Consider the following 13,625-nt stretch of genomic DNA (forward strand, 5'->3'; position numbering starts at 1 on the left):
ACAATGACTATGGAGGCTCCACGGACGTGAAGGGGGTAAGTGTGTGACAGTCAGAGCAGGTTGCCCCAGTGAGAAGCAAATGCAGACGTTTGGCTTTGATTCTTGTGAGCCTTCCAAAGGAAATTAAGTTCACAAGCTCCTGCTAACTTGAAATTTGCCCCCTTTCATTGAAGAGCTTCATATGGGAATTGAGGATTATTATCTTTAAGATTGTTGTTGCTGTTACTGAAGAATCAGACTGCTAGAAGTGTGCAGGGCTAAAAGGGAGATCTTAAAGGTAAGCTTAAGGTTATTGTTTAAGTAAATAAGTAAAAATTAGATAAAGTTCAGAAACAGCTCTACCCTAAGTGGACATTTGCAATATCGTACTCTATTCTGTTAATCGCTTTTCTGCTTCTAAACAGTTCTTACCCATCCATCCAGCATGCTAATCAGTTATGTTCAGATCAATTGGGAAGACAGCCCTTACAGTTGCTATCTACATCTATGCATGTGGACTCCTCTGTGTGTGTGCACGTGCACGTGTGGGCTCATACCTAAGTATGTATACACTGTGTGTATTATATAAATTTATACAGGAGTCAAGAAAACTGGCTGTATGCTCCTGGGAGCTGGAGAGAAGTATAAACCCCACTGTCTCAGGGATCTGGCGCAGTGGTGCTGCGGTTGGAGTGCCACTTCTGCCATAGGAACGGTGACCTTCAGCGGACAGGGTTAAACTACTCCCACAAAATCTCTGTGAGCCCATCTGTCACAGCTCATAGATGATTTTCCATTCGTTTAGACTGGGGCACACTGGGAGGTGCTGTTCAAGCCAGGCAATTGCATATGTGCTTGCGTGCACATGCCCGTGTTCCTCTCCATCAGGTCATTAACAGTCGTCGAACCAGCTATTCCTTCGGTGGAGTGGTGTTCTTCCCCAACAGCACCCAAGGCATTAACAGCCTTGGGCTGGTTTTGCTAAACTGTGAACGCTTCTCCTTAGGGAGCTTTATTTTTAAAGATGAACATACAGTTCTTTCCCTGATTCTTTTCTGTCTCGTGGTAAATATACACAGCACCTTATTCAAATGCGAGTTTCCGGAATTGGAGGAAGAAATGCCCTGAAACACATTTCTTCCAGAAAAATCTTTATTCTCAAGCATCACGGTTTTAAATTTAAGGCTTTATATTTATGTACAATCTGGATTTCTTACTAGAATGACTAATTTCAGTGCTTGTAACAGGACTATCTTTTAAAAGTAACTGATGCTTTTAAGCATACCTGCAAGGCCAGACTCATGAGGTCTATTTTATAGAGTCCATTCCCTTAAAAGATTGTACAATTCACTGAGCCAGAGAAAGAGATGATTCCAATAGGCACTAAAGTATTTATATAGTTGCTGATGACAAAAGTGTACATCAGACTCAAGACTCTGTCTCCCCAGAGCACTCACGATAAACGGCAATATCCTTAAGCAAGTACTTCTGATGCCAAAATGATGTTTCAGTGTTGCTGTTTGCAATATACTCACTTTTCATGTTGAGGGTACCTCCCCAAACAAACATTTATGTTTTAGATGCATGGTACAATCACAGATACAAAAAAGTAAGCATAAGACTATTATTTTAAGGTACAAAAAAAAGTTGCCTGCTGTACCTAGAAGCTTGGGGGCGAGTTACTATTGGATTTTTTTTTTTTGTGTGTGTTAGTCATAAGACAGCAATGAGCACTGTAAACAAAAGACCCTTTTCCTTGCTGTATAAAGATGTAAGAACAGCTTGCTCAGATTATTAACTCTGAGATGATTTTTACCTTGTGGTCTCTGCCTTAAGCCCACAAATTAACGTGAGCATCTCTTTGCCTTCATACCATATATTAAAGGAACAGTGGCACTGCAAAGCCCAACAGGTGCTGGTAGAAAGCACCACCTCTGCTAATAAATACCTGGAGTGGCAGCTTGCTCACTGTGATTAGGAATTCTTTGGACTGAAAGGGCCAAGAGACCTTGCTACCTACAGAGGCAATCTGTCTTGAAAACAGCAAAAAAACCCACATGCTTGATCTGCCTGTAGCAACAGGATTTAGCTTCCTGGGGATATTCTCCCATTATCGTTCAAGACATCACTTGTTTTCACTTAAGAGCTAGAATCCGTATTCACTGTTAAATTGTTGAAAATGTTAACGTTTGGCCCATTTTAAATTACACAGGTGTGCTGCTATTGAGCTGCTTACCCTCCGTGATCTCCCTTGTCTTTGCTCTCTAACCATCGTGAAACTTGTATAGCCGTTATTTTTTTATCTGACTGTGAAAGTTTGCTTAATGTGTTTTACATTAATTACCCCAAAGTCACAGTGACTTTTACCATATTAAGTCTAAATAACATTTAAAATGTGTTTTGCTAGTCATGAAATCACCTCAGTAACCATAATGAAATCACGTCTAAATATAGTCTTTTATAACTAACACCAAAATACCTTGGCGTATGACCAAAGTCCATAATTACAGATTTTAAATTGAGGCTTCATACTGAAGTAAATAGCTATAAAGTAATTCGAATAAACTTAACAAAAAAAGTGCAAAACATTAAACTGTTAAACTGCAATACTTTTTAAAGGGCCTATATCTACCTTACAAAACCGATTTAGGATTAGAAGGCAAAATGGCCAAGTACCTACAGAATGTACCTAACCATGCCAAAGCTCAGAGCTGATAACTTCAAAGTGCCCATTCCAGTTCTCCAGTCCTGTCCCTATTTGGAAATTAAGACTTTCATTGCCTAAATTGCCAGAGAGGCTCAATTTGATTGATCTTTTTTTGCCTCTGGGTCTCTGATGCTTGTTATGAGATTTTTTTTTCACAAGCACACAGGCCAGCTTTCATTAAAATCAATAGACCCCACTGGATTTCCCACTGTTTGATCCCTAGATTCCACAGACTCTAAGGGCATGAAGAAACTCCTAAATGAGCTAGTCATGCATCCAAGCTGCTACTCCTAGTGCACTCCCAAAACAAGCCATAGGCACAGGCAACAAGCATAGTTGCTTAAGACATTGAAGAAACGGGTTCAAATTCACTTAGGGAAGGGAGTGGATTTGATGTGGGTTTCCCACATGCCTCCTGAGATGGTTAAGAAGACCTTCTCTCTTGTGAGAATAGGTTAGTTAACATCAGAAGACGTTAAATCTCACTCTCATGAGTGAGAGATGATTTGCCTCCCAGTAGACCAAAGGTAAGCAACTGAGTTCCTGAAAAAAATGAAATGATGCCTCGTCCAGGTATTTTCCACTGCTGATGTAGGTGACTTCCAGCTCACTGTGCTGACTTCCGAGCCCCCTAATTTTAGGCACTGAACTGTCCAGGCGCAGCACCTGGACAACTGCTGGAGCTCCCCTGAGGTGCCAAGAAAACAGGGACTGCAGTACGGATCCCTGTCTTTTTCCAAGGAGCATACAAATCACCAAAAAAGTTTTCATGGTGTGGTGAAAAACTGAAAAAAATGATTATGTGTTTTACTTAAGAAGGATGCTGCAGCACTTTCAGCAAACAGGACTGATAAACGCACAGGGAACACCAATGTGACTGATGACGCCAATTGATTATTTCAAATACTTTGGGGAAAATTGCTATATATGCCTTTTCTTTTATCCCTATACTTTTTTTGCTGGCATGTTCCTTCGTGATCTCCCTGTGGATTTTTTTTTTTTCAGAATCCATTTCTGTTAACAGAAAATGTCAGTTACCCATTTCTCACTGATGAATCAAAGCTTCATAAGTACTGTGCATTTTATAATTTCCCTCTTCAAGCAGTCACACTCATCTAATGTAGCACCTAGGTGCTAATGAAGGCATGCACACGTGATAATTAACAAGATTCCTGTTAAATATTTATAAGGGCTGAGAAATGGAATGCAGAGGGAAGACAAAACGCTGTTTGACATTACCTGAATTTGCTCGAATGGTACTTCAAAGCTGAAAGACTCGTTGTAGTAGGGATTCAGAGTGTTCTTTTTAATTGTAGTCTTTTTCTTCTTCAGCCTCTTACCATTCTGCATCAGATGGATCTTCACATAGGGATCTAAGTAATCAAGAGAAGTACAGCTCAGAGGGTAGTTCAGTGTGTTGCCTACAGATTTTAATCCCGCTAATGTAAGACTTGATGAAAAAAAAGAAAAACCTTTAGCAACAAACAGCTTGTATTTAAACAAAGTCCTAATTTCCGATGTAGAAAAACTACTGTATGATTGCAGAGTGTTCCTGATGGAAACAAAAGTACAAAACATTTATTACATTATCTCCTTAACACTGTGAGGGAGGAGTAAATTGCCACCTGACTTTGTTCCGTTGCTCATTAACCATCCTGGAAACATTTTTACTTTAACATTACTTATTTACTGCCAATGTTTCTTGGCAACGGGGCTGTGGGGTGGTTCTCCCAAGACCCGTGAGCACCGCCAAAAGCACGCACGGTGGGCAGAGGGCTGGGCCGGCTGCTGCCCTGCGTTGGCCCGGCAGCAATTCGCATCGCTTCTTGGGCAGGAGCCACACTGTGGTTCTCCGGTCCTCCAACCTCCCCGGTGAGCTGCGACTGACACAGCGCAGTGTCCGTGGGTATGGTGCACGGACAGACGGCATGGCAGGAAGGGGCTGTGCCCTTTAAATACCAGTCCTCTACCCTAGTGCTACATGCAGCTAGCGTAAGGAGCATGCCATGGTATCAGTATAAATTATGTATTCTTTTTGCTACTCTCTGTTGAATTCCCACTGTTATTTCGCATGACTTCTGGTGGCTAAGGAACAGAACTGAGTTGTCACCTAACCAGGTGTTCCTCATGCAAGCAAAACTCTCATGGATGATACTGCCATGATGCAGCATCTCAGTGGTTATACTTTCAACAGAAATTTTGCCTGTTCAAAACAGTAGCGCTATCACCAGTCTTTAATCTGTTACAAGAGCCATGTTCCCGTTTGGAGAATGAACTTGCAGTTCTTCTTTCATGGTGGTGTTAATAACCAGTACCTTCGCTGAGCTCAGTTATTTTTCTGTTTAGGCCTTCCGTGTAGAACCATTTGAAGCACCTCAAGCTCATCCTTTTCAACCACCTGTCTGGTACTATCACCAAAATTTGGTTAGGTACCTCCCTTGGCTTTAGGTAGCTGACCTGTGATGTAGGTCGAGGCAAGACTTCCCTCTAACGAGTGCGTAGGAGCTAGACAAAGTACCAGCCAGCCACAAGTCATCTGCGGCATAAATTAAGAGAGCCTGAATGCAAACTATCAAAGGAAAGGGCTTCTCTTTTCCCTCCAGAGAAAAGGATGGGGCTACAGAATAAGAATGATAAATTAACACTGAAATTAAACATTATCACTATGAGCAAGCCGTGTTTTATGACTCTGCAATAAAATTCATGCTTGGAGTGTCTGAGAAGAGTAATTGCATTCTGCTACAGTCAAAATATGCTTTACTGTGGAAAACTTAGGAGTTCGGGACAGTTAAGTTACTGGAGTGACTTGACCACAGTCTACAGTACTTCTGAGGGGAGCATAATTTTGATAGTGGATCTGAAAACCAGGAGACAAGGGTACAATAAGATCCAATGGCTGTGAGAAGGAACCAGACAAATTCTAACTTAGAAATAGGCACTTACTTTAGTAGTAAGACCACTGAAACAGCTGGAGTACCTCCTCAGTGTTTGTGGTAAACTCTCTGTTAAAGAGGGTTAAGACTCCTTCTCCCTTAAGAGACTCCAGTTCAAACAGAAATTAAATCTGGGTAGGTTTATGCTCGAGGCTAGACAGGGGATTGCAAGGGTTCCTTTTGGCTGCCCAATGTATGAATTAAGGAGTATCATGTGGAGAGCAGAAATGCTAGCAAAAAGCCGACAGAGTTCTATTTATTTTTGAATACTGAGTTCAACATCACTGCATACAGGCTTTTGAAGGTGGAAAACGGGTAAATCTGGACTCCAACATCAGGTGATACTTGAAAAAAGCTCATCTACCTTATTACTTTTGCTGAGGCTCCATGCTGAATGCACAATTGTTTTGATATGCGAAATGTCATTTTAGCTACAGCTAAATAGTTAGAAAGTTCAGTAGTCAAGGAGCCAGTGGTACAGTGTGAAGATACGAAAATGAGATAAGATGCTGTTAAAATATAATTTGAGTATCTAGAGCGAGCTGGGATGCTAAAAAAACGCAGTAACACATTATTATTAAGGGGATTGGACCTGAAGAATTCTACTAAAATAAATGCAGTTAATATGTCAGTCCTTTACTGACCTGTGCTTGTGCACAGACAATATACACAGATTTGATGATTATTCATATGCCCATAAGGAACTGTGTAGTAATGATATATATAGCAATGCAGATATATTTCTATCCTGATAAACATTCCATATGTTGGAGAAAAATATTTTTAACCTAGAATTCAAGTGTATGTGAATGCCCAGGGTCTATGTGTACATCCACTTTAAGTGATTTGCTTCTATTGACTTCCGAGATTTTCTATCTTCATGCTGGTATTAGATGAAAATCTGACCCCAGCTAACTCATGGCCATGGGACAAGGCCCAGAAGCTAGGTTTCTGTGGTTTCTTTTGCAATGATCAGCTGCTTGTGCTTGTCTGTCAGGAGATTTGCGTTAGGCTCAGTTAAACACCACGTTTTTAGTAGGAAAGATCCCAGTGTTACCAGACTGCCATGGTAGCACAGAACTGTCAGTGGCAGAGGTCCCAAACAGAGCACAGAAGAGGACATATCATATGACACAATACCCTAATTTTTTTTCATCTAAGGGTAAAACTGGCACACCAAACCAAATACAAATTGACTATCACCTAACTGAAATCGTGTTCCTTCTTTTCTAGTTTCAGAGGGAAGTATTAAATAAGTTTACTCATCACAAAACCACTGCAAATCAGAACAGGATGTCAAGTGAGTGGATGGGCCATTAGAGATTTTTAACTGAGTTTCTCTTCATTAGGCTGTACACCCATTTCCTGCTTCTTGAAGTATCCTGATCATACCTAGTTCTCCCCTCTCTTCATTCTTTGTCTCATATATGACTCCCCCATCACTGCATTGTCTTCTGTTACACTCTCCCATATCCCATGACATTATCCCTAACTCCCTCAACTCTCCCGTAATCTATTTGCTTGCGATCTACACAGACAACCTGATACCTAAGCACAGGCCTTTCTTGCAACTCTATGAATAAATTTCTGAAGAAGACAGAATCTGTTCCACCGAATAACAGAAGCTGAACTGCTTGGAGTCAATTATTAGAAGAAGGGAGGATAATCAAAAGAAAGCAGAACCTCTGGGAAGTGCCAATCTCCAGTGATTTTTCCGAGATAAGGTTTAGTGCTAATGGAAACATCTTTTCTCTCTACTTGCAACATAACCTCAGTGCTGGCACCATTACCCACGCTGGGTAATACTTTAATATGTAAATAGTCTCACTGAAAAAGTGAGACTAGTAAGGATGACGGAACTGATATTACAGCTTAGCAATGACATATTATCTGTTAAATGCATAGCCTGGGCATAAAGGGCAGAATTCTTTTGACCAAATAAAAATGTCTACATCTGATGCCAATGAAAAGAAATAAGCATTTCTCTTTATGTACTCTGGATAGTTATTTCATTCCAGAGTAAATATCTGTCTTTGGTCAAACAAACTGCACCCCAAAATATTTACTTCTCTCCCCTGATTCAAGACAGCCTATCCACTTTCATGTAAACAGTCACACTGAAGGAATTTCAAGTTAGAAGAGGTGAACATCTCTGTTTTTACCTCCAGTTTTATTCCTTTCAAGTGAACAGGGATTTAGATCCACGATGGACCTTGCACACCTACGTGGAAGAAGGGATGTTGCATGCAGAGCGCCATGGATGTTCCTCTGCCAAAGGGGATAGAATGGCTGTGTGTGCCTTGCTTAATAATTCATGTTAAGCAATGTATGGGATTAAATAAAACTCTGCTATTTATTCCTTCATTAATGGTCTAGCCATGAATGCTAAAAAGATGTAAAATTCATAACTAATTGTGCATTGTAGATTTTACAACAATGTCTCAAGAGAGGCTAGCTGAACAGCTTTAAAAGCACTGGGGCACCAGCTGAAACATTTTGTTTTCTTGAAGTTTGCAGTAAGATGCCAATATGTTATTTAAAGGATAACTGAAATGGTATGTAATAGCAGGCAAAGGTTTCTGGAGTCATTTGGACCGTGAGGAATATATATACAAATAGAACCCTCTTAAAATAATAACTAGTTCATCATCATCATGTTGTAGACAAGACGCACTTCATTATTAGATGTTTTAAAAAAGCAAATTTACAGCTGAAAGAAAATACTATAACTCAAAAGAATAAAATCGTGGCTAATGACAGTATCTGAGGAGAAAGTGGAACTTGAGAATGACTACTTGTCGGTGGATTTTAAGATGAAAAATTTGTTATAGGGATCAGTAGTTAATGAAAAATCATTTTCCACCTAGGTAGGAGTGAATTCAGCACACAAATTTCCAGCTGTATGGACCTGCAGCAGAAAAGTGTCAACACACTACTCAGCAAAAATAAGGATGGTGCCAATCTTTGATAAATATTTGTAAAGCTCCTGTAATCAAATCAAAACATGAAAAGCAAGTGCCTACAAAGGGATAACACTGGACTTGATTGGGTGTGCAATTACAGTCCCGAGCCTGCATGTGGGGGGAGCAGAACAGTTTAAAGAAAAAAATCCTGCACAGCTCTGTGCGGTCGGATCAGAGAAAACCCTCCACAAGCCTCGAGTAAGCCTAACATGATTAACAGGAAAAAAATTGAGCCAGAACAAACTAGTCATAGATACAGCTGAATAAAGCTTCACATGACAAAACACTGTAATAAGAAGATGTTCTGAACTCAAATGTAGAAAGCGAGAAGAAATATGGTGCCAGAATTGCCTCCAGTTGTATTTTTGTCTTCAAAATGTTCAGGATAACTGGGTGCTAATTTGCACATGTTTTTCCCCATCAGAAGAAAATTTATGCCAAACCCTTGCCAAAGCACACGTCACTGACATGCAGAGCAAAGGTGTCAGCAAAGTTTCCGCTCCAGGAAGCTGAATGCATTCCTGAAGAGCTCGGCAATTGATCCAATAACTGAAGGAAATCAGGTTTGGAAATGCAGCCCTACAAATGGCTCTGAAAACATGGTTAGGACAGAGGTGACTTGCAGGGTGGATCGTTAGTTCCATGCTAAAGAGCCATAATCACTCTCATTCTGCACCAGCCCAGGAGGGTGGAAAGCTGAGGGAAGGCCAGGCCAGAGCCTTAGACCAGAGCAGAGACAGTGCCAGAGTCAACATTGCATCCGTAATCTGTTCCTACTCCGTGCAAATGCCCTTCAGACGACGCTTTTTTGGCTTCCAGGAGTGGCAGCGGGAAACCCAGCGATTATATACAGCCAACAACTTTATTTTCTATAGAGACTGGGCCAGGGATGCAGGGTGACAGCATCAGCAATACCTGCGTGCTTGCCTCTGCCTTCAGAGAGCGACAGCAGCGGCTGCCACAGCTGTGCCATGGAAAGCAGCAGGGCTCTGAGAGCAGAGCAAAACAGGATGAACTTTCCTGGGAATTCCCACAGATTTGCTGATTATTCCCAAGGATCGTGGGACATGCTCCCTCTGTGGGCATATAAACCCTGCTATCCCAGGAGAGTGATGATTCACACGATGCCTGTGGCGTCCGGGCCATGGATAATTTGCCCTGACTTTTTTTCTTCTGTTTATTCATGTACGGATGAGAGGGGATAATTAAAGTCTCTGAAATAATGAGTTTAGAGTGATACTGTGTCTGGATTGTCTAAACTAGCATTTTTCGAAGCTTCAAATGGGAAGGAAAGCCAGAGGGGGAAAATGTGCTATCTGGGGAAGCAACAATATAAGGTACAATTACTAAGAAGGAGTACAAGTGCTATGGTACATTCTAGACTGCATAAAAGTTATAGTTTATATTCATTGACACAAGCTGTTGGGCCTTCTACCTTCCTGCATAAATGAGCAAATTAAAGTTGGAACATTATTTTTAAGGAGCAGCTGATGTCTCAAGGGAAATATTGGAAAATATTCTCACTAGAAACAATTCTCTGGGCATAAAATATAGGGTTTATGTTTTTTTCTTACCACATTTCTGTGAAAAAAGGATTGTTGATTTTTTTTAAAAAATTTATTTGCTACTTAATGTCCAGTCCTCGGCTAATGTTCCTATTTAGCTACTTGGGACCTCACCATAGTTTCCATAATCTTTAGATTACTTCATGACAGGGTCAAATCTTTAGCTGTAGTCTGTGCTTGACCAATACACAAGGGAAAGGTGGGCTGTGTAGTGTCTATGCCAGTCCTGACCCCAGCAAAACACTTTTTAAAACCACTTTAATAAGCAGCTGAGGACTGACCAGTGTGCCTGGGGGATTCTCCCAACACCACCCATAGCGTACTGGTCATGAATGGAGCTGAGAAATTGCGAGCAGCCCAGATGGGCTGCCAGAGTGGCCCTGATAGCTGCAAAGAGTTTGGCTAAAAAGACTCTTACTACAATTGCTAGCATCTATCTGTGCCCTGTGGGTGGACTGCTCCAGACACAGTGCATGCGCACACACAGAGCACGCTGCCCATCAGGCCCGTTATTGCTCATATTATATCTCATACTTTAACAAGTCAGATGACTTTGGATTGCATATTTCCATCAGCATCTTTAAAAGAAGACGCTGTAAGACTGGATAATTTATAAATGAAAACATTTGTAAACTTCATGTTCAATAACATGAGACAGAGTCTCACAGGAATAATGGAGTCCAATAATCCATTTACAGTGGTGAAGAAGGGGTTGGTATTCATAAGAACTAATGATAGCCCACCCATAACAAAATAGTTAAATAGGGGGTACAGCAACGCAGTCTCAAAATAACAACTCTTCACTGCTGTGCAGTCAGATGAACATCAAGTTGCTACTGAAACCTTGAATTCAGAGGACCAGGGGGCCTGAGGAAGGCGGTGCTGTAAAACTGACAGCGAGCCAACGATGGAACTGTTGGAGTGGGTCCAAAGGAGGGCTACAAAAATAATCCGAGGGCTGGAGCACCTCTCCTATGAGGACAGGCTGAGAGAGTTGGGCTTGTTCAGCCTGGAGAAGAGAAGGCTGTGGGGAGACCTCATTGCAGCCTTTCAGTACTTAAAGGGAGCCTATAGGAAAGACGAGGACGATCTTTTTAGTACAGACAGCAGTGATAGGACGAGGGGTAATGGTTTTAAACTAAAACAGGGTAGGTTTAGGCTAGATATAAGGAAGAAATTCTTTACAATGAGGGTGGTGAAACACTGGAACAGGTTGCCCAGAGAGGTAGTGGAGGCCCCATCCTTGGAAACATTCAAGACCAGGTTGGACAGGGCTCTGAGCAACCTGATCTAGTTAGCGGTGTCCCTGCTCACTGCAGGGGGGTTGGACTAGATGACCTCTAGGGGTCCCTTCCGACCCAAAACTTTGTATGATTCTATGATTCCCCCACCCGAGCATCCCAGACTGAGGTTACTGAAGGCACAGAGCTGACAGCGGAAACAGAAATGTTCCCAGCGGCCTAAGGGCTATTCAGCCAGCTCTCCAGTCTGCAGTTCCACCCACAGTGCTTCCAGCTGGAACACAACAAATGTTACAGCGCCAGATGGGGAAAGGAGCAGAAAACTAAAAAAAAAAAAGCAGCAGCCAAAACTCTTATTTAAAAACAGCACGAGTTAGTGCTTATGAGCTTATGATTAAGTTTACTGCCAGAGCAAGGGCAGCTGATCTGTCTCTCTTGCATCTAAGCAGTTCATTTCAGCATAGTTACACACAGGCAAAACAAATAGTTTTATAAAGCGTGGCAAACGTGGGTTGAACCAACAGGAAAAAGCACCTTGAGTTTTGGCTGTGGGTAAACAAAGAATACTCTTGCCGGAAAGCAAAGCAACTCAGTCAAACACTTCATAAATGTGATATTACACGGAAACTACGAGCATCAAAGCGGTAAACCTTGCTCCCCTGTATTTGCACCAAAAAGGGAGGAGTGACTGCTCATGAAGCTTGAATGAAATTAGGAGGGGGAAAGACAGCATGGCATTTTAAAACTTTAACATACTAGAGAAGGGCACCTGTGACCTTAGACAACAAATAAAGAAATAAAAAAGCATATTGTAATATGTCATGCTTGTATACAAATAGAAAGAATACAACAGCAACTAAGATGAGGGAGGCATTAACATCAAATGGTGGAAAGGTATTAACTGGGGCTGCTGATACAGACTCTCCAGCACAGGAATTCAGACAGAAAGCAAAGCAAACTGGCAATAGTTCAGGCAGAAAATTCCGGCAGACTGCTGAGTTTGAACTTACGTAATGCCTTTTGATGATATGGGGAAAAAAAAATTAAATTTATATTTATTAAATTGGTGGTACTGAAAATACCAGAAGATAATACATAGAGGCTTAGAGAGATTCAAAATACTGTCCTCAAGTGAACTGGGGAGGAGGAAGGGGGCAATACACATTAACTGAGGACTAAGGACAGCCAGAAGCATGGAGAGAGAAGCAGCAGCACATAATACAGAAAAACCCAGACAATCCAAGCAGATTGAGCAGAACGCATGGGATTTTTTAGGAGCTGGGCACATAATGATGTATTGCACTGGAATGTTAGTGAGTACCTTGAAGTCTTCCAGATCTGAGCTGGCTATCTAACAGGCCCACGTAGAGAGGGATATCAATATTTGGGGAGGGGGAGCAGAACTGCCCTACCTCGCTCTGAGGCACACGCTGCCGAGAGGAGGCCACAATTCAAAAATCGAGCTGAAAAAGCGAGCACAGGAGGAGCATCAGGTGGCAAACGCTGGGGTTTGGAAGGGCCAGACACCTGGGTGGAGACCTGCCTCAACACGCCTGGAACAAGCGTGATGGAGAGGAACTACACTTCACCTTTTCAAGTCTCCATTGCTTTCCTACAGCTCTACCAGCTTAGGGTTTTTTCGGTTTACATCTTTCGTTTTACAAAATAAAGCAATTAAACATCAGCTTTTTCTCTCCACCCCTCTTTTGCTGACAGCCAAGAGGTTAAACTGCTAATTGCTGATTTAGAAAATGTTCTTCAGACCTCTCTGTTGGCTGAAGGGATCTGAACTTGCATTTCCCACCTCTTGAGAGAGTGAGACAAGGTTTTAAGATATGAGAAACAGGTTCTCAGTCTGCTCGGCTGAGAAGAAATGTATTTTTTTGCTCCTTCCAGTCACTCAGTGGAGTGAAGGCTGGTGCCAGGTCTCCTTTCTTTGAGTGCCCTTGCTCACCTTGCCTGTGAGATCATTAACTGTGGGCCTCTGCTCCTGTGGATATTTACTGCATACGGCTACTCACCTGCATCCCGGATGATGATGATGGTGGAAAGGCAGCTACTTTAGGAATCCCGGTAGGTCATGCTGCTGGGTGGTGGTGTGACTATCAAGATTTTAGCGGACTTGACTGAAAGAAACCCAGGGGGAATTTACAAATTTTGGTTAGTGAAGAAAATCTGTTTGCATGATGATGTTGCTCTGGGCTTAAGTATCTGGGATGTCTGTCCCGAGGAAAAAT

General features: G+C 41.9%; 1 protein-coding gene across 4 annotated transcripts in view; it reads right to left on the reverse strand.

Moving 5' to 3' along the window:
- The window catches only part of SYT1 (synaptotagmin 1), a 359,923-nt gene that overhangs the window by 3,192 nt on the left and 343,106 nt on the right, over positions 1-13,625 (reverse strand). For all 4 annotated transcript variants that reach the window (XM_075429339.1, XM_075429340.1, XM_075429341.1 and 1 more), the window contains one exon: positions 3,926-4,059. In XM_075429339.1, the coding sequence (XP_075285454.1) occupies positions 3,926-4,059 (134 nt within the window). The remainder of the gene's footprint in view (positions 1-3,925; positions 4,060-13,625) is intronic.

The sequence above is a fragment of the Opisthocomus hoazin genome, chromosome 8 (assembly GCF_030867145.1).
Source record: "Opisthocomus hoazin isolate bOpiHoa1 chromosome 8, bOpiHoa1.hap1, whole genome shotgun sequence".
NCBI lineage: Eukaryota > Metazoa > Chordata > Aves > Opisthocomiformes > Opisthocomidae > Opisthocomus > Opisthocomus hoazin.